The sequence below is a fragment of the Marmota monax genome, unplaced genomic scaffold (assembly GCF_021218885.2).
Source record: "Marmota monax isolate L192 unplaced genomic scaffold, Marmota_monax_Labrador192_F-V1.1 WCK01_AAM20220418_F8-fsc00004, whole genome shotgun sequence".
NCBI classification, from domain to species: domain Eukaryota; kingdom Metazoa; phylum Chordata; class Mammalia; order Rodentia; family Sciuridae; genus Marmota; species Marmota monax.
The window spans coordinates 14,958,741-14,984,565 of record NW_026692881.1 but is presented as its reverse complement, the minus strand read 5'-3'; the positions used below and the strand labels follow the sequence as shown (position 1 = coordinate 14,984,565).

The window sequence follows — 25,825 nt, the reverse complement described above, 5'->3', positions numbered from 1 at the left end:
TCAGTCGTAATTTAGCTCTACTTCCTTTTGCACAGACTTTGTTAGAAATCACCATCATTGGAGCTAGGCGTTTCGCTCTGTGATAGAGTATTTCTCTAGCATGTACTAGGACCTGGGTTCAATCCTCTGTACTCCCCCACCAAAAAAAAAAAAGAAAAGAAAGAAATCACCAATATTATATTTTTTAACAATCTGTTACCAAATGGTCACCACAGACTACTTCACCTCCTTCATATCCAAATCTAAGTGATATATTGGGTCCTCACTACAGGGAGCCACCATCAAAACCAAACCTCTGAAACAGGAAGGAATTTTTTCATAGCCACAGATTGCCCATACTAAATGTTTTCTTAGAAGCTTCACCATTACAAAGGATAAATTCAGAAAGCTAATTGTTCAAGAGTCAAGAAAGAGGCTTAGGAATTTATTAGATGCATACTCAATGCTTAAATCACCCCCTCTATTAAAAATAATACCAAATTCTGGTGACCAAAGTTCCTATTTCCATACAATATAAATGTAAGTATGAAGTTGTAAAGAAAAGTTGCTGAATCTTATCAATATAATATGAGGTTTCCTTTGACACCCAAATGTGAATTGAACTCAGATCAAGTTTATTTAAAAGATGCTGTGAGGGGCTGGGGTTGTGGCTCAGCAGTAGAGCGCTCACCTAGCACGTGCAAGGCCCTGGGTTCCATCCTCAGCACCAATAAAAATTAAATAAAGGTATGTGTCCAACTACAACTAAAAAAAATTTTTTTAATTGTTTTTTTTTTTTTAAAGATGCTGTGATGGGAAGGGATCCTTAACTGGGTAAAGGTGACAGCAATCCCCTGGGCTATACTTCAGAAGCATTTCAAAGGGTCTCTGACACCCCTGTTAACTTCCATTATTTGCTTGGAGAGCGCCTCTGTAGCCATGGTTTATGCATTACATATAAGCTGGAGAAGAGCTCCAGGTCAACATTTATGTCTCAACTTTTCTGTGTAACTCCTCAAAAATGCAGCTACTTGGTCCTACTTGATATTCTTCATTATCTTTGGTATCTCAAACAGAATCCTATTTGTCACCTCTGAAAATCTGTACCCCAGACTGACTAGCCCACATGTCCTTGGCATCTGTATTCTTCAGAACATTCTCTCTCATGAGCATATACCCCTGAGTCCTTTCCTTGCCCTCACCCTCACTAGGCAATGAGTTCTTCCTTCATAGCCTCTCACTCTTACTTATTTTGTGACCTCTTATTGAGACCCAGATCACTACTTACTTGCATTATTAAGATAACTTTGTCCACTGGTTTCCATACCTGTAGCTTTTCCTGCTGTTATCTAATTCACAGCATTCAGGAGTAGCTCAAAACCGACTGAGAATCATTGAATTCAGCTTGGTAGGTTAAAAATTAGGTCAAGAATAGGCTCTAAAACCTCAAGTCAAAGTTTTAATAAAAAAATAGGTGCTCTTCTCTGAGGTGTACATGAAAGACGAATTGGACTTTTTCTGGGTCCAGAAAAACCGAATATTAGTCATTGAGTACACGGTACCAGGCAATAGACTTCCCTCTGCCTCCAACCTGCTGGAAATCCTGCTCTGTTCTTTTCTCCTTCAAATCCTATAGTGGATAATTATGCTCCTCTCTGGAGAGAGGCTTCCCCTGCACACCCCACCCATTGCCTCTCTGAGTTTCTGCTACATTAATTGGTAAGGAACCTGACAGAGGAGATTTAGTTATTTGCTATTCATCTTTGATATGCCAGGCCCTGTGGCCAGCATTTTTCCTTATTTGGTCAGTAAAGTAACCCTGTGGAAATAATATAGGTCTGGATTCTTTTTAAACCCCTCTTAAAGAAAGGGAAATCCAGTATCACATAGGTAGTAGTAAGTGGCAAAAAGATTGAGCCAGGATTTTTTAATTCTAGAGTCTGTGTAAAAAGTGATAAAAGAAAGGTGATAAAAGAAAGGTATAAAAAAGTGAAGGAAGCTGCACATTGGGCCATGTATTAGGTGGACTAGTGAGGGAATCCCACATACTGAAAAGCTACATCTGGCATTTTTTATCTCAATATATATTAAACAATATGTGTTGCTGGTAAAAATTATGAATTTTGACCCTTAATATTATTTACTGGGGAACTAACAAAAGGAAAAGAGGAAATTATATGTTTCATTAAATAATAAAAGAATAATTACAGTGTTTGGCATATGCCTACTCACTGTATGATAGATAACAAATATTCATGTCTTCAACCATGTGTTAAATTAGTATTGCAGAAACTATTATTAATTTACACTGTCACAATATGCCTAGCTTTTATGTAATACACCATCTATCTCAACTTTAAAAAAAAATCAAATGTGCTAATATTGAAGACTAACAGGAAGAGGTTGTAAGAGATCTTAAGGAAATGGCCATGCCTGGCACTGTGCGTTGCATATAATAAATGTGTGTTGAATCTGAATCTTAGCTTACCATGGATGAGGTGGAATACCATATCATTGTTTGTTTTAGTCCCTAAGTAACCATTAAAAAGTTTAGAAATATGTACCCTTTAGGACAGCATTTCCACTTTTTTAAAACTCTATACTTACACATAATCTCATTAATCAGTTCTCTATTCCTTATAACCCCATATTTGTGAGCTGAAAACTAGAAAAAGTAGAAAAGAACTAAAAGCATTTGGGTATCTATTGTATGCCAGGTATTTTAGTCTTGTTATATCCTTAATTTGCAATTGATCCAGAGAAATAGATGTGTTAACCCTTTTTAAAAAATAAGAAAACTGAGTTGGGCATGATTCGGCACACCTATAATCTCATCTATGGGAGGTTAAGGCAGAAGAATGACAACTTAGTGAGACCCCCATCTCAAAATAAAAATGTAAAAGGGCTGCAGATGTAGCTCAGTGTTAGAATGTTTGCCTAACATGTGTGAGGCTCTGGGTTTAGTCCCCAACACCACACACACACACAGACACACACACATACACACACACACACACAGGAAGAAGCTAAGGAAGAAAAGAAGAAAACTGAGGCCCATAGAGACTATGTAACTGTGTAAAGTCTTCTTACCAATGATTTAAACATTGAATACTGTGGAAATGTCTTGAAGTGGTAAAGGAGGCCTAGGGGATCTCAGTAAGTGGGACTTACTCAAACACCTATTTTAGCAAAAAAAAAAAAAAAAAAGGTTTAAAAATCTAACCATTCCAATATACCACATGTTGTTTGGGAATTTAACATTAAAAACAATTTTCACATAGTTCTATAATATGTACTGATGAGTGGATCTCCTATTAAAGGTGAAAAAGAATCTATCACTAGTCATCAACCAAGGAGATCTTAGTGGGTCATAAAAGGCACCCAGGAATCATAAGTGTTTAGAAACTGACTCAATTCAGTTCAATTCAATTTTGCAAAGATGAGGATGAGGGAAGGTTTGAGGTAATGAAGGTCACCATATCCTGGGCCAATCTCAGTTTAGTTTTCAGAAAAAGAGACTCACAAAGGAGGCCCCCATAAAACTGCATAGTCCTGTTTTGGTCAACTGTTCACAATATCATGTCAGCATTTGATGTTTCACTTTAGCTAATAAAAACCCAATGGGTACCAACTGTTTACTATTTTAGAAGGGGGCTCTTGGCTTTAATTTATATTATTTATTTGTATACTTGTTCATTTATTCACTCATTCATTCATCCCAGAGGTAGTGGGAGAAGGTTGACTAAGGTATTTTGCCAGGGAAACAAGCTGGAGATGTTTGAGACGCTCCTTGCTGCACTGAGTCAGATTGCTACTTTGGTGTTTATTTTATTTAAAGGTTTGAAAACCTATCAGTATGTGTGAGTATTCCTTGGAAAGTCTTCACATATTTTATCACTTTAAGGTAGGGATAGGGATGGGCAAAGAGATGAGTAGAAAGTCACTTTCCCAAAGGAAAAAATGCAGCTTTTTCATGTATCCAAGTTGTATTATGGAATTCCTGTCAGTTCTCACAGAGCCAGCAAGGGACTTTCACATGACAAAGGTTGGGGAAAATATCACAGTATAGCCTACAAATGAAAATGGAAATAGAGAAGATAAAAAGCCTATGATTGGTTTGAAAAGCACTCCGGATCAAAACCTTTTAGGATAAGAGCCAGGTAGATGCCTGGGCTGTTTCCTCAGCATCCTCAGCAACAGAGACTTCTGACTAGAGAAGTATACTTATAACCCCCCGCTCAAGATTTTATCTGATTCTTATTTTATTTTTATTCCAGTTGCTACATTGATGGCCGGGTGGTCAAGGTGATGGACTTCCTGAAAACTCGCCTGTTAGACACACTCTCTGACCAGATTAGGAAAATTCAGAAAGTGAGTAAAAGTATCCTGGGAAGAAGAGTGAGTTTGGGGATAAAGCAAGGAAAAGATAACAGGGTCTGAGCTGTATTTCAGCACTTTGGGAACCAGTATAGAAAACAGTACAATCTAGGGGCAAGAGCTCCCTCTCACAGTTGATGATTACTGTTTATTGTTTTTCAAATTCAGAAGGGTTTGTACATGCTACATCAAGGTTTCGAAACTTCTTTCTTTTAACAAATGTTGGTAAGGATATGGAGAAAAGGAAATTTTTACACATTGCTAGTGGGAATGAAAATTAGTATAGACATTTTGAACATGAATGTGAGGTTCCTCAAAAACTAGAAATACAGCTACCTTATGATCCAGCTAGCCCAATTCTGGGTATATATCCAAAGGAAATGAGATCAGCATATCAAAAAATTACCTGCACTTCCTATTTATTATAGCACTATTGACAGTAGCCAAAATAGGAAATCAACCTAGTGTCCATTTATCCACCAACAGATAAATAGATAGAGAAATTTTGTAGCATTCCATACACAACAGAATATCATTTAGCCATAAAAAAATAATGAAATCCTGTCATGTATGGCAAAGTGGATGGAACTAAAGGACATTAAGTGAAATATGCCAGACCCAGAGAGACAAGGGCTGCATGTTCCCTCTTATTTATAAAAGTTAAAAAGTTTATCTTCAACTAGAAAAGTATAGAATGATAACTACTAGAGGTTAGGAAAAGTGGAGAAGAAGGGGGATAGGGGAAGCTGCATAACAGGTACCAAAACACAGTTAAATAAGAAGAATAAGTTCTAGTGTTCTACAGTACAGTGGGGTGAGCATAGTACACAACAATCTGTTATATGTTTTATGAAGACAGGATCTTGAAAGCTCCAAACATAAAACAATGATTAAAAAAATAGAAATGTTAATTACTCTAATTTGATCAGTACAGGTTTTATACATGTACTGAAATATCACACAGCACACAGTAAATATGTACAATTATTAAAAGTTAATTGAGTTCATAGCAGCACAATTCACAATAGCAAGACTGTGGAACCAACCTAGATGCCCTTCAATAGATGAATGGATAAAAAAAATGTGGCATTTATACACAATGGAGTATTACTCTGCATTAAAAAATGACAAAATCATAGAATTTACAGGGAAATGGATGGCATTAGAGCAGATTATGCTAAGTGAAGCTAGCCAATCCCTAAAAAACAAATGCCAAATGTCTTCTTTGATATAAGGAGAGTAACTAAGAACAGAGTAGGGTCGAAGAGCATGAGAAGAAGATTAACATTAAACAGGGATGAGAGGTGGGAGGGAAAGGGAGAGAGAAGGGAAATTGCATGGAAATGGAAGGAGACCCTCAGAGTTATACAAAAGTACATACAAGAGGAAGTGAGGGGAAAGGGAAAAATAATACAAGGGGGACAAATGAATGTCAGTAGAGGGGGCAGAGAGAGAAGAGGGGAGGGGAGGGGAGGGGAGGGGAGGGGGGATAGTAGAGGATAGGAAAGGCAGCAGAACACAACAGACACTAGTATGGCAATATGTAAATCAATGGATGTGTAACTGATGTGATTCTGCAATCTGTATATGGGGTAAAAATGGGAGCTCATAACCCACTTGAATCAAAGTGTGAAATATGATATATCAAGAACTATGTAATGTTTTGAACAGCCAACAATAAAAAATTAAAAAAAAAAAGTTAATTGAAACAAAAATAAAATTAAGAAATAAATTGTCCACATGGGAAATATTTCAAAGTTAAAAAAAATTAAAGTTTTTTGCACCCCTCCAATTAATACTTCTTTAAAAATTAAATGCAATTATAAATTGTTTTTAAAAGTTCTCTATTTTAATAATACATATTTTAATAGTTTGTTTCTAAATTGTGAGGTTAGCAAGGGAAGAATAGGTTTACTATGTTATTTTCTTCTCAGGAATTTGTATGTGAGATCTCTATATCTCATCTATACTAAAAATAGAGATCACAGAGATCTGTCTTTAATAATGGTCTAGTAATTCTACATGCATATTGTTCTAGGGTCACATTTTGAGATACATTGGATTAGTTAATTCTGACTTGTGAGGATTTTACAATATAATTTCCACAAGTCTCTATAAGATAGCATATCGTTTTGTTGCTCAGTCAGTTTATTTTTTAGGAAATGGAGATTCTATGAATGCTCCACTGTCTTTTGAGCAAATAAAACAAATCTCAACAGGTAGAACTCAGTAAAGATGGAATGAATGAATAAATAAATGGATAAATAAATTAATAGCTCATGTCTAAAATTAGCTCTGAAAGAAAATCCTATTTGAAGCAATCATAGACAATCACCTTTGAAAGCTAAAGTGGAAGTCTGTACCTTGTTTTCCTATTCACACCAATAAATATCACACTTAGATTACAGTCTCTTGAGTCTTCTTGTTCTCATGAGATTTTAGAGGCTGAGAACCCCAGGACTTCTGATTTCTAATCTAACTCCTCCTGGGACCAGGTACATTGGCCAGCATCCTTTTTTGTCACTGCCTCCTGCCATTTACTAGGCAAGAGGAAGTAAATGATTTAAAATATTTCTACCAGTCTCTGTTTGACATTCAATTAGTGAAAATATGTACTAAACACTTAGCAAGTGCCAGGCAAAGTGGCAGATGCTAGGGATACAGAATTGAATAAAATGTGGCCTCTGCCCTCAAAGAACTCAGTTTTAAGTTTTAATATTTACTTTGAGCAACATGAAACATATTACCTACTGTAACTGAATGCCAACTTATTGAATACAGCAGCTTCCTAATCTCACTGTGCTAATCTAATATTGTATATTGCTCTCTAGAAGGAGGGAAAGATTTTCTTTCATTTGTTCATTAATTTGTCCTTTTTTAAATTCAACAAATATTTATTGGGTATGTACCATGTTTCAGGCACTATTCTAAGTGTTTAGAGTATAAAAATATACAAGATAGTCAATTCCCTTTATCTTGGCTTTTAAAATTCTGAGTCAAAGAGTTGTGATTAAGAAGTGATATCACAGTGCTAGAGTGAAGGTTTTACTGTGCTCGTGTTATTAGGTAAGTATGGCTTTAGGTCCTAAGTAAGTCAGAGGTGCTGGGAGTTAGGTTCTTCTCTTTCTCCCCACTTTCCATCACCCTTCACCACTGCATATTCCTTAATGGTTACAGAACATTCAAACCCCGAAATTGTGACTAAGCTTACCTCCTGATTTATCTAGGGCTTGCTTTATCTAGAGGCTGAGAACCCTCAAGACCAAAGAAAAAAGGCTAAATCCTGCACAATTGAGATTCAGACCTTTAAAAACATGTCTGATGAACTTGAAGTGGGAAAGCCCAGTGCCATTGCAAGTAACTAATTAAAACAAATAAAAAATTTAAAAAAAAAATGGAGCCCCTGAAAGATATGACCTATAGAAGACACCTGGAAGAGGAGGGCTTAGCAGAAGGCAAAAGGAACATGCCCAGAGATCCCCTCAAGCCAAGGTTCCTGTTCTCGTTATTTCTTGCTTGCAACAAATTAACTAAAAACTTAGTGGCATAAACCATTTATTATGCCAATGGGTTATATGGGCCAGGAATTCCCAGCACAGGAATGGTTTGTCTCTACTCCACAATGTCTGAAGCCTCAGCTGGAAGACTTGAAGACTGGGGTGAGGCAAAGGTTGTATCAGAATGGCCAGAAAGCTCAGCCAGGCCACTCATCTAGCAGGTAATGCCAGCTAACAGCTAGTACCTCAGCTAAGGCTGATAGCCAGAGAACTTGCATTTGAATTCTCTATGTAGCTTAGTCTTCCTCCCAAGGTTCTAAATTCAGATGTTCAAGAGAGAGGGCCAAAAATAAATAAATAAATAAATGGAAATATGTGTGTGTGTGTGTATTTCCTTTCATTGATTGATTGATCTAGTTACTTGATCTCCCTGTTTGTTTATACACACACACACACACACACACATATATAACTAAAATAAATATTAACTCGTATTACATGCTATGTAAGTAAGTTTTGCCTTGAAAATGTATATAAAATGTAAAGATAAAATTTTACATTATCGGATAGTAGAGGATAGGAAAGGCAGCAGAATACAACAGACACTAGTATGGCAATATGTAAATCAATGGATGTGTAACTGATGTGATTCTGCAATCTGTATACGGGGTAAAAATGGGAGTTCATAACCCACTTGAATCAAAGTGTGAAATATGATATATCAAGAACTATGTAATGTTTTGAACAACCAACAATAAAAAATTTAAAAAAAAAATTTACATTATCCCAACAACAGAATGGAGATTCAAGGGTTTTAGGGAAATAAATTGAATATATTTCAGAGAGAGAGAGAGAGAGAGAGAGAGAGAGAGAGAGAGAGAGAGCCAGGTGGTAACTCTATGACCTTTTCTAACTCAACCTCAGAGGTCACAGGACATCACTTCAGTCACATCCTTGAAGGAGTTGCCAAGATCCACAAAGTTCAGACAAGAAAATAAATAAATTCCTCTTGATGAGCAAGTGACAAGATTCTTGAAAAGCATATAGGACCAGAAATATTTTTGCAGTAATTTTTGCAAAATACTTTCTGCCACAGTCCCATCCTCCCTGTTTCATTTGCAAGCTTTAAATCATTCCCCTGTCGCGTTTTAATTTCTCAATTCTCTTTTTCAAAGCTTTTGCCAGATATTACCTTAAATGGGTATCTGTGGGAAGTGCTGCTGGGTCACAGATTCTCTGAGATTTGACTCCTTAGGTACCCTCCCACTGGCCACAGCAGCCTGGACTCAGTTGTCAGAACCTCCAGGATGAGAGTCTCACTCTCACATTCCATAATGTGCCTGTCCTCAGGAGATAATAGCTGGGACCAAAGCAGGGTCACCAAGCTATAACTGATGAAAAATTATGTTGATTGTTTCTGACATCCTTGGGGTAGGGAAGTTGGGGAGGAGGTCTGGAGAATGGGAGCCCAAAGTGAAAACTTGGGCAGACTGGCTCAATGTTTTTCTTGAAAACTCACAAACCAGCTCAGAGATAGGCCAAGTAAGTTTTTAATGTCTGTATACCTGAAACCCCCACCCAAAAACTAGAAGTGGAATCATTGTTTTTTCTCTATTAATAGAAGTTAAGAGAAGTCTTAATGACCATCCCGGCCCCACCCACCGGGCCATTGAGGAGGAAGCAGTTTGATAAATCTGTGCTGAAGCTGTTTAAATGGGAGGTAGAGAACAGAATTTCAAGTCTGATGACCTGAGCTAGAACACAGACTTAGCTGTGTGGTCTTGGGCTAGTTACTTGATCTCCCTGTTTGTTTGTTTGGGGTTTTTTGTCTGTTTTCTTTCTCTGTAAGATTAAGAGGCTAAGAATCTTGTGTTCCCTCCCTCTTAGGGAGATTAAGAAGGTCACAGGAAGCTGTTCTGTTAATTCCTGTTGAATGCTAGTTCTCATAACTGTTATAGATATTCTTACAGTTCTAATAGTTATTTTAAATAATAATTTCTGTGACTAAAGAAGCTTCATGGTACCTTTATCCTTTACTTGTTCTTTTTTTCTCTCTTCCCTCCTACTTGAACCCTGGAGAATATGATAGGTGATATTTTTGGCACCTGAAACACAATGACTCAATTGCTAAAAACAGCTGTGGTTTCCAAATTTGGACTGCCACTTAGAGAAGAATTCTCAGTGTTCTGAGCAGTGAACAAATTATCTGGTTATATGAAAATCTGCATGATACTTTTGGAAGCCAAACAGAGACATGTTTGGACAATGTTTGGACAACCCACTCCTTGGATGTCTCCCTTCCGTTAGACTAAGGATAATCATCTGGACATGGGGATATGAGTCAAAGAAAGGCAGTGAGCATCTAACAATGAAGGGAAGAGTCAGGTGGGAAAGTGAGATATTTAGGACACAGTGCAGATGGTACAGTGTGGAAAGCTGGGCAGACTCCAAAATAATGATGTAAGAACCAAGAAGAACCACTTTGGCTTAAGTCATTTGGACTCTATGATTTGTGTCTTCATCTCCTAGAGGAATCAGAAGAGGAAGTAACACTTTTTGATATTATTTTCAGCAATTCAATAAGCAGAGAAAAGAGTTGGTGAAATCCCAGTCACAAGGGAAGTATTTCCAAAAGTCCTGTCCATGTGATTGCATTTTGAATACTTAATAAACTGGAGTTGGCTTCCTGGATATTTGAAAAGTTCTTTCCTTCCTCTTTTTCTTCTTCCTTTCTTCCCTTCATTTATCAACTGTTCATAATGTTGTTAGAATTTCCTTGGCCCCTGGGAATAAAATGGTGAGCAAGACTGATGTGATGCTTATCCTCATAGACTTTATGATCTAGTGGGAAAAATAGTTAATGAAACAAGCAATGATAATAAAATGTGATGACTCCTATCATAGGGTGCTATGAGAGCCCATGGCAGGAAGTGTCCATCTTACTTTGTGAAGTCAGGGAAGCCCTCCCAAGGGAAGTGACACATGGGTTAACACCTAAAGGATAGATGCCTTCTCATTTTCACAGTTCTTAGGGTGTGATCAGAGGATCACTGATGTGGATGTGCATTGGGAAGGGGGATGATTTATGTGATTCATAATCTGACCATTATTGTTTTGTTAACATCATCATTGCTTCTGGTCACTTATGATGTTAATGAAAGTCAACTCTTTTGAAGTCTCCATAAATGCAGTAATATTATGCTGCTTCTTCCAATATGTTAGTTGCAGGACCATGGAAGTAGGCAGAAAGATATGCAATTCTTTTAAAGTAACTAATACATTAAAAAAGAAACCTTTTTCCTCATTCAAACTTTCAGTTTACCCTTGTATTTGAGCCTCTTAGCTTATCAAAAGGCAGGGATAAATAACTGTTATTCTTGAAGATCATAGAATAACTAGGGGGGCAATTAAAGAGCAACTGAGGACTATGATAACATCAATCTTCTCTAATTGAAGAAAACTGGAAAATGAAAGCACATTATTAGGGTAAGAACAGTAGTATCACCAAAAATTCAGTGTTTGACTTATTCATTTATTCACTCACTCATTCAATTCTGTTGAATGCTAATTTTGATGTGTCAGTGCCTATCATATCCCCTATCAATTGACATGCTAGAGGGAGAGGGCACAAATGAAGGGGCAGTGAATTGGCAGAATAAAACAGTAGAAGTAGTAAAGAAGCCATGTCTCATTCACATTGTATGGGCTCTCTGGTGTTCTTTCTGAAGAAGAACCTCACGATGTTCCTAACTTTATACTATAGTGTTAAATAGCCCTGTAGGCTACTTCTACACAAGCATGGTAGGAGAATGTCTTCTATGTTTGTGTTTAGGGGAAAGGAAAGGTCTCTTCATGGCCCCAAATAACAATTCAGTCTGTTTGTAAATGCCAGATATTTCACTGTAAAAAAAAACATTCTCTACATTAGGAAAATGCTCTAAACTATAAACAGAGGTTTAGGACACTGGCTGAAATTCACACTAAGTTATTAATGTCAATAGAGGATCCTTTCCCAAGAGCAGATTTCAATGGAGGGGAAGAAGAACACAAGCCAAGGAAGTACTCAGAGTAGGCAGAGGACTCCAAATACACACTGTATCACATTAATACATGGGGATGACATCCATGAGTGATTCTAAATTTTATAGAGCATGAGGCTTATACAATAGGGACCTCTATAAGAAAAAGAAGATGAAGCAAATTTTCAAATTTTAAAGGTATCTAATTATATGGTACATTAATAGAGACCTTCCCAGGATATTGATAAAAGCCTGTGGGAGTGGGAGGTAAAACTTTAAGCCGACCTAAAGGAAAGTCTGGCTCTTTATTTTCATATTAAGACACTGATATTGGGGCTGGGGATGTGGCTCAAGCTGTAGCGCACTAGCCTGGCATGCGCGGGGCGCTGGGTTCGATCCTTAGCACCACATAAAAATAAAATAAAGATGTTGTGTCCACCAGAAACTAAAAATAAATATTAAAAAATTTTCTCTCTCTCTCTCTCTCTCTCTCTCTCTCTCTCTCTCTCTCTCTCTCTTTCTTAAAAAAAAAAAAAAGACACTGATATTACAGGGGATCTACCCTAAAAGTATGTTTATCACAAGAGATCCAGAGTTTTAATCATGAACTCTGATGTCCTTAATTCTTGGAAATAAATATTCTCTTGATTCTTTTTTTAAAAATTCTTTTGGTAGTTATAGATGGACAGCATGCCTTTATTTTGTTTACTTTTTAATGCAGTGCTGAGGATCGAACCCAGTGTCTCACACATGGTAGGCAAGTGCTCTGCCCCAGTCTTCCCTTGATTCTTAATCCACAAAAAAAAATATGGATTGCACCATCAATTGAATAACAGCTAGGAAGAAACAGCAAGCAAGTTTTGATTGATAGTGATGACAAAAACCATTCTGATTTCAATAGCATTAAAATGGAAAAATGTATCATCAACATACAAAAACATAGTAGACCTATTATTTGAGGGGGGGTGTTTTTTATTGAGTGCATAGATGTTATTAATTCAAAACCAATAATTTACACAAGGTTGCAGAGCTTACTAAGTAGTAAAATTAGAATCCAAACCAAGGCCCATTTAACCCCAGAACCTATCCTCATCCCTTACACTTTTCTATGTCTCCAACCCTTATTAACCATTTCTTTTATAACTCATGTAATGTTTATTTTTCTAACCACTCAGGATTAGAAAAGCTTTCAAAGAAGAATACTAGCCATGCGTGGTGGTGCTCTCCTGTAATCCCAGCAGCTCGGGAGGCTGAGGCAGGCAGGAGGATTGTGAGTTCAAAGCCAGCCTCAGCAAAAGTGAGGTGCTAAGCAACTCAGTGAGACCCTGTCTCTAAATAAAATACAAAATAGGGCTGAGGATGTGGCTCAGTGGTCGAGAGCCCCTGAATTCAATTCCCAGTATCCTCCCACCCCCCAAAAAGAAGAATGCTGAATTTTCTTGATGAGAGAACATCAATTTGACCCCACAGTCAGTTGATAATCTGAGATGACTGCTCTAGAGGTGAGGATTGAAGGAAAATTGGGTATCAAGATATTAGGCAAGTAAAGGTGGAAGAGGACAAGGCTTCTCAAAGTACGACTCTCATCCATTGGACTCCATCCATGTTATAGGAACACAGGCTCTTGGTCAGTATGTCACAAGGTCCTGCTATATTGCAAGGGAAGGACAATGAGAAGGAATGTGCTACTTAAAGCAATGGCCCTGGGAACCAATAGCTACTTGAGGGAAAATGCTTCTTCAGAAGGGAGAGGCAACCTGGAAGTGGGAGGATTCTAGAGTTTGTCCTGAGCAAGAGCAAGATTACCACTGAGGCTGGTGGACACTGTGACTTATAAGTGGGCTAAGTGTGCAGTAAACCTGAGGAATTGACTAGTCACCAAAAAGAAAAGGGAGAGGGAGGAAGAATGATTTAAATGCAAATAGCTGCTTTCCAGTCTCTTTCCACTAGCACTTATCCCTTTGAGCGCAGTCATTGCTTTGGGCCTCTGAAACTTTCTTCTTCTTTTCTTGCATCTGTTCATAATTTCCTTACCTCCCTAGCGACTTTATCTTGTTTATGTATGTTCTTATTTTAATTTTATTTTTTGTTGCAATTACATTCAATTGCTTTTCTGTGGTTTGAGATAACAAGAGCAGAGAGTACAGTTTTAAATCTTAAAAGTGTCGTAGAAACAGAAGCCACAAATTAAAAATTGATCTGATACCAAAAGAAAATGGACAAATATGGCACAGCAGAACACAAAGATGATAAAAAGAAATTACACAGAAAAAAATTAATGAAACTGACAGAAAGTACATTAGACAGAAGAAATAAATCAAGTGAAATGTGATGAGATATTGGAATGACTGTGCTCAGAATAGCCTGGCTGTCTAACCGAAGAAGGACATGTTAAATATGAAGGCAATTCAGTGAGCCAGACGCTTGTGGGTCTTCTAAAACAGGAAAATTCAATTAGAAAGTATCAGAACCCTGAACTGGAACTGTGAGCATTTGGTGTTTCTTTTTGTTATAGAGGTTGTTAGTTACCTTTTCTGAAACTTAGCTTTTTCAGCAATAAAATGCTGCCTCTTGTATGTTCTCATTTATTTAACAAATATTTAATAAGCAAAGTAATCCAAAATGTCCATTAGATGTGACAAAATTTTTAAAAAAATAGAAAATTACAATTAAGTCTGATAAGGTCAAGATCAGATATAAGTTCAAAGAATTTTGGAACCCAGAGAAAAGAATAAATAATTTCCTGAAGGTTTGAGGAATGTTTCACAGAGGAAATAACTTTTTTAAAAAAGTTGAAAAAAAAATATCAGATAGTGTTGGTGAGAGGAGGGGAAGGGAGAACATAACCAGTAAAGACTTAAAATAACATTGCAGAGTTGAAAGGTGGTAAGTTTACTCTGTGTAGTGAACCATAGGCCATGTGGGAAGGGATGGGAGAAGAGGTAGCTAAGAGGTAGTTCTGAAGGGTCTTAGATACCAAGTTAAATTAAGCAGTTGGCATCTTAACATGCGGGTCACTGAACATGGCTTTCAGTAAGACCAGAAACAAACTACTTGTAGCACATCTGCCAATTGATCCACCAGATCTTTCAGTGGGCAGAAAGAATTGAGTACTGTTAATGTTCTTAAACTGGGGAGGGATTTCTGTTAGCTTAATGGCATCAGTATGGAAGAAAGGCTGGAGGAGAAAAAGTACAGGCAGGAACACCAAGGAATAAATGATAAGCTGCAAATCACAGGAAGGAACAGTGAGGAAGGAAAGGACAGATGAATATGAGCCCCTCCTGGTCTAAGATTGTAGGTAAGCACAGAGTCAAAACCTACACAAGAAGGCTGGAAAGAAACAACATAGAAACAGTAATAAATGTTTTTCCCGGACCATTTTTAAATATGATAAGGGAACAAGACTGCCAGAGGCAAGAAACAGCTGTGTGGGTAAGGTTTAAGAAGCTTCCTGAAGCTATCCAGCTCTTTGTAACCAGCTACATCAAGGACCACTCTGGTTATGTAAAGAGCTGTTGCTCTTCTGAGGTCCTGAGGAAGGTCGATTTCCAAGTGGATGAGATGCTGGAATTAATGGACTCCAGCTTCTTTTGGAGGATGGGCCTCCTGCCAGGGCTGATTAGCCCAGCTGGCCTGTCCACTACTTCTGTTTTATTGCTTCCTTTCTCATTAAGGAAGGTGTTGGTGTGGATAACCATAAACAACATGCCTGCTGTTACAGTGCTACCATCTCTCACACAGCCAGTGGCTGGAGCCAGGCTCTCAGGAGTCTTTTAAAAAACTTAGGTCACAGTATTGGAGGCAGGATATCAAGAAAATGCAGGAAAAGGAAACCCAGTTTTGAAAAGGTGTCACATAAATGGTTATTTTCCTATTTTTCCTGTTTTTCTTTCCCTTTTTAAAATTTGAAGTCATAGGGAAAATTAAACTTTTTTTTTGAAAAATCAAGGATGTTTTGCCTAAGTGCTCTCTTTTTCTTCTTTTACCCTCCTCCCTCAGTGTATCCACATGAAACAGTTTTGACAGTCCCTGACCCTAAAATCTGAGGGAAGGGAGCTGGAAGAGATTGTCTTTATGTCATTCTACCTCAACCAGGCCCAGGGGTTCTGAGCAGCCATTGGCCATTTACTGAACAGTTCTGTGGGTGCCTCAAAGCTCCTTTTACCACATGGGGCCAAGGACTGAAGTATTTAGCAACAAAAGAACTGAAAAGGAACTAAAAGCCCCACTTCCCTCCACCCTCACTTAAATAATCTCCCCAGACAATGTATACCTTAAAATAATCTTCACTGGCACATCATTTCTCACCAGGAACGCTTTTTCTTTCCAAAGTCCTCTAATTTTCTCTCTTCCAACGTAGGGAGAATCATATTCTCTCAGAAAACCACAGTGGTGAATTATGGCCTTTGGTTTCTTACAGTTTCACTTTCTAAGGGAATTTTGCAGCTGGTTCCATCTGTTTTTCCTAATTTGTTCTCTCTTCTTCTGCCCATACAGATTTCATCCCCAGGCCCAACCAGCACGCAACTTCAGTCTCTGTAGCTCCACCACATGTCACCATGCTGGTCTTCTCTGCTCACGGAAGACACAGCTCATCAAGCCTCCCACTATGTCCCAAAATACTCTGAAAATAGTTTTTGATTTGCACTGACTGCTCCTAGAACCAGTCACATTAATGCTTTCTAGGACTGTTTTACCCACAAGATATTTCATATAACTGATGTAGGTTTTGTATCAAAGTTCTACCTCACTGTGATTTTTGTTTGTGTGGCTTGACAGGAGTTGTCTGTATTGAGAGTAGATAAGTGAACTACTCTGAATGTTAATTATGTTGATGTGAATTAGCTATATGCATTTTATATTCTAAAGTGGCCTTTTCTGCAGCTTAGCATACATCTGGGACATTCCCCATCATCCCGTATGGTGTGTGAAGGAAAATAACCATAGCTGATGTTAGATTCATGCAAACACAGTTACATGTACCTTGGACAAGGAGAGTGATCTAGATAACATTTTGGTTTATATTTCTAAGTGCTTACTATATACCAGACACTATTTCAAGTGCTTTGCAAATATTAAGTAGTTTAAATAACATAAAATCCTCTGAGGCAGGTAGTCTTATTATTCTAATTTTACAGCCAAGGAAACAGAAATGCAGAGTAAGTACTGTGCTATACTCAAAGGCACACAATGAATGGACAGTAGAACCAGGGTTCAAATGCAGGTGATCTGTCTCCAAAGACTATTCCCCTAACTACAACAGTGCTATCTCCCCACTAATAATTTGAGGAGGATGAGGCAACTGGGATTAAGCCCAGATCCATTAAGGGACTGGCTACTTCTTCACTCAGGTCTCAGCTCAGAGATCACCTCAGGGTGCTTTCCCTGACCACTGTTTAAAGAATTATACCTCACCACCACCACCACCAAGTCCCATTGACCACAGTGTAAGCCAGTGAGAGCAGAGACCTATTTTCATTGCTGTATACCTGCTTGGCATTGAGCAGGTGCTTAATCAATATTTGTTGAATAAATAAATTAGTGCATTTGGTAACACCTTAATATAGTTGGATAGAAATCCTGATTCCTTTCCTAGCCTCATTTTTATATGTTCTCTCTAGACAATTTCATATTCTCCTCCGGCTTTTTCTACCATTCTGTGGACCTTCCTCTGATCTAGATCTTTGATTCAGAGGTGACCAGTTTTCACCTATATTTGACTTTTTTTTTCCTTTTATTGTTATTTGATTTTAACTTCCATAATCAAAGTTTCTCTTAATCTTTGGGAGCCAAAGGGACTTATATTCATATCATAGAAACTAATATATTTTAACATTTTATATTTAGAATGGACTTACAGTTCATCTATTCCAAATCCACTTATTTAAATGTTGATGAAGAAATTGAAGTCCAAGATAAAGACTTCCAAAAGTCTCCAAATTAGCATCTGTTGGAACCCAAAATTTCCAGCATATATATTTTTCCATATGATGGTTCACTGCCCTCCTAGACTCTACCTCTCTTTTTGCTAGAGTGTTCATATATATATAATACAATACACATAACATTCACCCTTTCAAAGTATGAAATTTAGTGGATTTTACTATATTCATAGAATTTTGATATCATTACCAACTAATTTTAAAACATGCTCAATTCCAATCCCAAAAGAAACCTCACACTCATTAGTAGTCACTCCCTATGCTCACATACCCCCAAACTCCCTCCTCTTCAATCCTGTTATTATTTAGATGTGGTGTCCCCCAAAAGCTCACATGTGAGATAATGCAAGAGGGTTTGGAGGAGAAATGATTGGGCTATAGCCTTAACCTAATCAGTGACTAATCCCTGCTAGGATTAACTGAGAGGTAACTGGAGGCAGGCAGAGGTGGCTGAAGGAAGTGGCTCAGTGGGTGCATGGCTATGGTATATATTTTGTATTTGGAGAGTGGAATCTCTTTCTCTCTCTGCTTTCTGATCAACTTGTGAGTTGCTTCCCTCTGCCACACTTTTCCACCATGATATTCTGCCTCACCTCGAGCCTCAAGGAATGGAGCCAGCCTTCTATAGACTAAGACCTTTGAAACTGTGAGCCCTCAAATAAACCTTTCCTCCTTTACAGTTGTTCTTTAGTTACAACAGCAAAAAATCTGACTAAAACACTAAAAAACCACTAATCTACTTTCTCTCTCTCTGGATTTGCCTGTTCTGGATATTTTATATAAATGGAATCAGATAGTGTTTTGCCTTTTATGCCTCGCATCCTTCACTCAGCTTAGTTTTTTCAAGGTTTAATCATGTTGTAGTGTTTACAGTTTTGTTTAGTTCGACAAAATCCTCTTTCTCCAACTATCTCACTTTAATATCTGTCTTTGAACACAAAACTAAACTGTGAATATCCTGGAAGCCAAAGGCAAAAAGTTAAAAACAAATCTATCACTCAGTTATAGTTAATTATAAAGGAAGCATGAAGTTTATCATATGCACAGATGCATTCCTAGCACTGCATTTTAAGGGAACTCACAGATATAGTCCTCTAATTTTACCTTGTGATCATTTAAGGTATTTTTCTTACTTTTCCATCATTATGATTTCCAGCTTCCCCTGGGTGGGGCACTCTGAGCAGTGATGAAAAGGGTGAGAGGACTGCCTTGTGGCATCCTCAAATGACTCTTATTTTTCTGTGTGAAGGGGTTTTCCCCCTGCAGGTTTGGGGATTGAACTCATGGCTTTACACATACTAAGCATATGCTTTACCACGGAGCTTCAAACCCAGGCCCAAGGGTGAATTTTAACAATATTTCAAATCAACCTCCACTGTTCATCCTCAGGATATTTCTACCAGTTGCAATCCTTACTTCCATCTCAAACTTGTAGATCAGAGATTGAGCCACTTTAAAATTTTAGAGGGCAACATTTTGACAAGAGGCTTTGCCTCTGCTGGGAAGGCATGCAGCTGTGGTTGCTCCCTGAGTAGGATCTGACCTGTGGGTCAGTGACTTTTCTTTTTACACTTACTACAGTTATTTTCAAACTGTGGCTACAATATCCAAGCCATTGCTATTATAAAATAATTCTCTAAAACATCATCCTCTACTCTCTCATGATTAATGAATTCTAACATGTGGATAGTGCATAACAGAATACTGAAAACTTTGCTTCTCAATACTTGTTAATATGGAAACATAATATGATTTCTGTTTTGGGACCTGTACTGACAATGAACAGTGTTTTCATCCCTAAAGTCACCTCACATCCTAGAATATGCATTTGTTCTATCACATTGTCACTTAGGTCTTCCTGAGGAAAAACAATAATTTCTTTGAGGGGACATGTGTCAATGTTAATGCTTTGGTGTGTTGTATGCCAACAATTGTGTGTGTGCGTCATCAGGGAAAAAAGTACCTGGGAGCAGGGAATCAGAGAAACTTCCTTTAGGGAATGTGTGTTGCTTCTCATCTGGGAATAGATTTTAAAAACTGATTATCCCCTTCTGCTTTGTTGTTTGACCAGGTGGTTAATACATACACTCCAGGAAAGAAGATTTGGCTTGAAGGTGTGGTGACTACCTCAGCTGGAGGCACAAACAATCTATCGGACTCCTATGCCGCAGGATTCTTGTAAGTAACACAATTGCATTCCCAGGGACTTTCAGGAAAGAAGGACAGTGATGCTGTAACATGCTTGTTATTCTGCCCATTGCTGGGTAAAGCTTGCTTCCCATTGAAAGTTCTTCATCTGTTCATCTGTGAATACTTTTAACCATTTAACAGTTATTAGTGCCTTATCTAAATACTAAAATGTCAGACTAAGGTGTCAGAGCAAGAATGAGAGAAGCAGGAGGAGGAGTAACAGTAACATAATAATGAGAAGAACTTTATTAATAAGTTTACAGGTTTTGGGGGGGGTACCGGGGATTGAACTCAGAGGCATTCGATGAGCCACATCCCCAGCCCTATTTTGTATTTTATTTAGACAGGGTCTCACTGAGTTGCTTAGCCCCTCGCTTTTACTGAGGCTGGCTTTGAACTCAGGATCCACCTGTCTCTGCCCCCCAAGCTGCTGGGATTACAGGCATGGCCCACCATTCCTGGCTATAAGTTTACAGTTCTAACCACAGAACAGGCAGTGTACATTTTCTCATCCAATTTTTACCATAATTCTGGGAGATAGTTAATAGAAGTCGTGGTTTTTGCCCTTCAGAAGCATATGATTGGGCAGCTCATTCAGCCATAGAACAGGTAATTTCAGGCTGCCATTCGCCTGCGGCTTGCAGACAGATTGCTAGGGTTCAGTGCCTGGGGGCTTCTTAGAACCTGATCTTATCGGAGCGAACACGGAGCACGGGGCGCCGAGTTCTGGCTCCCGGAACCGCCCTGGCCCAGGGCTGGGGAGCCTGCGGAGGCTGCTTCTTGGACCCTGCTCCTATCAGAGCATACACCAAGCACTAAGCGGCCGAATTCCGGCTCCCGGAACTGAGCCCGCGGGGACTGCTTCTTGGAGCTACACTTATCGGAGCATACACCGAGCACGGAGCGGCCAAGTTCCGGCTCCCGGAACTGCCCTGGCCCAGGGCTAGGAGCCCACGGAAACTGCTTCTCGGTCCGGGTCCTGCTGAGGGCCGGTCAGGACTCACCCGTTGCTTTGGTTGCCCGGCAAGGGGAATGAAATGCTGCCATTCGCATAGGATACCAACATGGCAGAGATCTGATGTCATCAGAAAGCGGCGGAGGAGAGAACTTCATCAATACCAGCGGCAACAGAAACAGTTGGTCTCCTGGTAGGGGGGGTGAGGCACAGACACCCAAGTCTCCTCAATTTGTCGTCGAGCCAGAGGGGAGGAGCCGGGCCGCCGCCAGCGCCCGGAGCAGGCCCAGCGGCTCGACAGCGTGGTGACCGCGTGACCCCAATTGGAGAGGGGGCGGAGCGGAGCCGCCACCCGCGCCCGCAAGGTGGGCAGACCCGCGACCCAGTGGTACATGGGCGTGGTAGGAGGGGCAGGGCAGAGCAGCCGCCGCGTTTGCAAGGTAAACAGACCTGTGACAGCCTGGCGGGTCAGGCCCAGTGGCCTGCCAGTGTGGTACACACGTCACCCCAACTGGAGTAGGGGCAGAGCAGATCCTTCTCCCATGCCCGGATTAGGCCCTGCCGGTGTGGTGGCCACGTGACCCCAATTGGAGTGGGGGCGGAGCAGAACCGCCACCCGTGCCCACAGGGTGAGCAGACCTGTGACCAACCTGCAGATCAGGCCCAGGGGTCCGCAGGCGTGGTAGGAGGGGCAGGGCAGATCCGCTGCCCACGCTTCCAAGGTAGGCAGACCTGCGACAGACCGGCGGATCAGGCCCAGGAGCCTGCCGGCGTGGTACACACACCACCCTAATTGGAGTAGGGGCAGAGCAGAGTCACCGCCCGTGCCAGGAACAGGCCCAGCGACGTGCAGGCGGGGTAGTCACGACACCCCAATTGGAGTAGGGGCAGAGCAGAGCCGCCACCCGTGCCCAAAAGGTGGGCAGATCTGCGACCGACCAGCGGGACAGGCCCAGTGGCCTGCCGGTACGACAGACACGTCACCCCATTTGGAGTAGGGGCAGAGTAGAGCTGCCACCCGCGCCTTCAGGGTAGGCACACCTGCAACCGACCGGTGTATCAGGCCCAGTGGCCTGCCGGCGGGGTACACTCGTCACCCCAATTGGAGTAGGGGCAGAACAGAGCCACCGCCAGTGCCCAGAACAGGCCCAGTGACCTGCCGGCGTGGTAGCCACGACAACCCAATTGGAATAAGGAGAGAGCAGAGCCGCCGCCCGCGCCTGCAGGAAAGATACGCAAGCAGTATGAAAAGACAAGGAAAGAAAGGACCACAAGCAATGCAGGTCAACGCAACTTTAGAAGAGGTAACAGCTGCAGCAGATGGAATGTCAGATAAAGAATTCAGGATATACATGCTTCAGATGATCTGGAGTATCAAGGAAGACATTAGACAGCAAAATCAGACAATGAAAGATCACTTCGACAATGAATTACGCAAACAAATCCAGGAAGCAAAGGATCAACTATACAGGGAGATAGAGGTTATAAAAAACAAACAAACAGAAATCCTAGAAATGCAGGAAGCAATAAACCAACTTAAAAACTCAATGGAGAATACTACCAGCAGAGTAGAACACTTAGAAGATAGAACATCAGACAATGAAGACAAAGTATTTCAACTGGAAAAGAACATAGACAGCTCAGCAAGACTGTTAAGAAACCATGAGCAGAACATCCAAGAAATATGGGATAACATTAAGAGACCAAACTTAAGAGTCATTGGGATACAGGAAGGTACAGAGCTCCAAACCAAAGGAATGAGCAGTCTATTCAATGAAATAATACGAGAAAACTTCCCAGACTTGAAGAATGAGACAGAATCCCAAATCCTAGAAGCCTACAGGACGCCGAATGTGCAAAATCATAAGAGACCCACACCTAGACACATTATAATGAAGATGCCCAACATACAGAATAAGGAGAGAATTTTAAAAGCTACAAGAGAAAGGAAGCAGATCACATTTAGGGGTAAGCCAATCAGGATAACAGCTGATCTTTCAACACAGACTCTGAAAGCCAGAAGATCCTGGAATAACATATTTCAAACACTGAAAGAAAATGGGTTCCAACCAAGAATTGTGTATCCAGCGAAATTAAGCTTCAGGATGGAAGATGAAATTAAAACCTTCCACGATAAACAAAAGTTTAAAGAATTCGCAGCTAGAAAACCATCTCTTCAAAACATCCTTGGCAAAACATTACAGGAAGAGGAAATGGAAAATAACAATGAAAACCAACAGTGGGAGGTAGGACAGTAAAGGGGGGGAAAATAATCAAAGAGGAAAACAAACCATGTTTAGTAACATAAATAAACAAATATGGCTGGAAGAACAACCCATATCTCAATAATAACCCTAAATGTTAATGGCTTAAACTCACCAATTAAGAGACACAGGCTAGTAGAATGGATCACAAAACAAGACCCAACAATATGCTGCCTACAGGAGACGCATTTGATAGGAAAAGACATACATAGGCTGAAAGTGAAAGGTTGGGAAAAATCATATCACTCATATGGACTTCGGAAACAAGCAGGAGTGTCCATACTCATATCAAACAAAATAGATTTCAAGCCAAAGTTAATCAAAAGGGATAAAGAGGGACACTACATACTGCTTAAGGGAACCATACACCAACAAGACATAACAATCATAAATATTTATGCCCCAAACAATGGTGCAGCTATGTTCGTCAAACAAACTCTTCTCAAGTTCAAGAGTCTAATAGACCACCATACCATAATCATGGGAGACTTCAACACACCTCTCTCGCCACTGGACAGATCTTCCAAACAAAAGTTGAATAAGGAAACTATAGAACTCAATAACACAATTAATAACCTAGACTTAATTGACATATATAGAGTATACCACCCAACATCAAGCAATTATACTTTTTTCTCAGCAGCACATGGATCCTTCTCAAAAATAGATCATATATTATGTCACAGGGCAACTCTTAGACAATATAAAGGAGTAGAGATAATACCATGCATCTTATCTGATCATAATGGAATGAAACTGAAAATCAATGATAAAAGAAGGAAGGAAAAAGCATACATCACTTGGAGAATGAACAATAGGTTACTGAGTGATCAATGGGTTATAGAAGACATCAAGGAGGAAATTAAAAAATTCTTAGAGATAAATGAAAACACAGACACAACATATCAGAATCTATGGGACACATTGAAAGCAGTTCTAAGAGGAAAATTCATTGCTTGGAGTTCATTCCTTAAAAAAAGAAAAAACCAACAAATAAATGATCTCATACTTCATCTCAAAATCCTTGAAAAAGAAGAGCAAAACAACAGCAAAAGAAGTAGAAGGCAAGAAATAATTAAAATCAGAGCTGAAATTAATGAAATCGAAACAAAAGAAACAATTGAAAAAATTGACAAAACTAAAAGTTGGTTCTTTGAAAAAATAAATAAAATCGACAGACCCTTAGCGATGCTAGCGAAGAGAAGAAGAGAGAGAACTCAAATTACTAGCATACGGGATGAAAAAGGCAATATCACAACAGACACTTCAGAAATACAGAAGATAATCAAAAACTATTTTGAATCCTTATACTCCAATAAATTAGAAGATAGTGAAGGCATCGATAAATTTCTTAAGTCATATGATCTGCCCAGATTGAGTCAGGAGGATATAGACAACCTAAACAGACCAATATCAATTGAGGAAATAGAAGAAACCATAAAAAGACTACCAACTAAGAAAAGCCCAGGTCCGGATGGGTATACAGCAGAATTTTACAAAACCTTTAAAGAAGAACTAATACCAATACTTTTCAAGCTACTTCAGGAAATAGAAAAAGAGGGAGAACTTCCAAATTCATTCTATGAGGCCAACATCACCCTGATACCTAAACCAGACAAAGACACTTCAAAGAAAGTAAACTACAGACCAATATCTCTAATGAACCTAGATGCAAAAATCCTCAATAAAATTCTGGCGAATCGGATACAAAAACATATCAAAAAAATTGTGCACCATGATCAAGTAGGATTCATCCCTGGGATGCAAGGCTGGTTCAATATACGGAAATCAATAAATGTTATTCACCACATCAATAGACTTAAAAATAAGAACCATATGATCATCTCGATAGATGCGGAAAAAGCATTCGACAAAGTACAGCATCCCTTTATGTTCAAAACTCTAGAAAAACTAGGGATAACAGGAACATACCTCAATATTGTAAAAGCAATCTATGCTAAGCCTCAGGCTAGCATCATTCTGAATGGAGAAAAACTGAAGGCATTCCCTCTAAAATCTGGAACAAGACAGGGATACCCTCTCTCTCCACTTCTGTTCAACATAGTTCTCGAAACACTGGCCAGAGCAATTAGACAGACAAAAGAAATTAAAGGCATAAAAATAGGAAAAGAAGAACTTAAATTATCACCATTTGCAGATGATATGATTCTATACCTAGCAGACCCAAAAGGGTCTACAAAGAAACTATTAGAGCTAATAAATGAATTCAGCAAAGTGGCAGGATATAAAATCAACACGCATAAATCAAAGGCATTCCTGTATATCAGCGACAAATCCTCTGAAATGGAAATGAGGACAACCACTCCATTCACAATATCTTCAAAAAAAATAAAATACTTGGGAATCAACCTAACAAAAGAGGTGAAAGACTTATACAATGAAAACTACAGAACCCTAGAGAGCAGAATAGAAGAAGATCTTAGAAGATGGAAAAATATACCCTGTTCATGGATAGGCAGAACTAACATCATCAAAATGGCGATATTACCAAAAGTTCTCTATAGGTTTAATGCAATGCCAATCAAAATCCCAACGGCATTTCTTGTAGAAATAGAGAAAGCAATCATGAAATTCATAT

At 39.2% G+C, this 25,825-nt stretch overlaps 1 protein-coding gene across 1 annotated transcript in view; it reads left to right on the top strand.

Moving 5' to 3' along the window:
* Hpse2 (heparanase 2 (inactive)) overlaps positions 1–25,825 on the top strand; it is a 690,427-nt gene that overhangs the window by 525,118 nt on the left and 139,484 nt on the right. The window contains exons 7-8 of the mRNA XM_046450534.2: positions 4,257–4,350; positions 19,889–19,995. Of these exons, the coding sequence (XP_046306490.1) occupies positions 4,257–4,350; positions 19,889–19,995 (201 nt within the window). The remainder of the gene's footprint in view (positions 1–4,256; positions 4,351–19,888; positions 19,996–25,825) is intronic.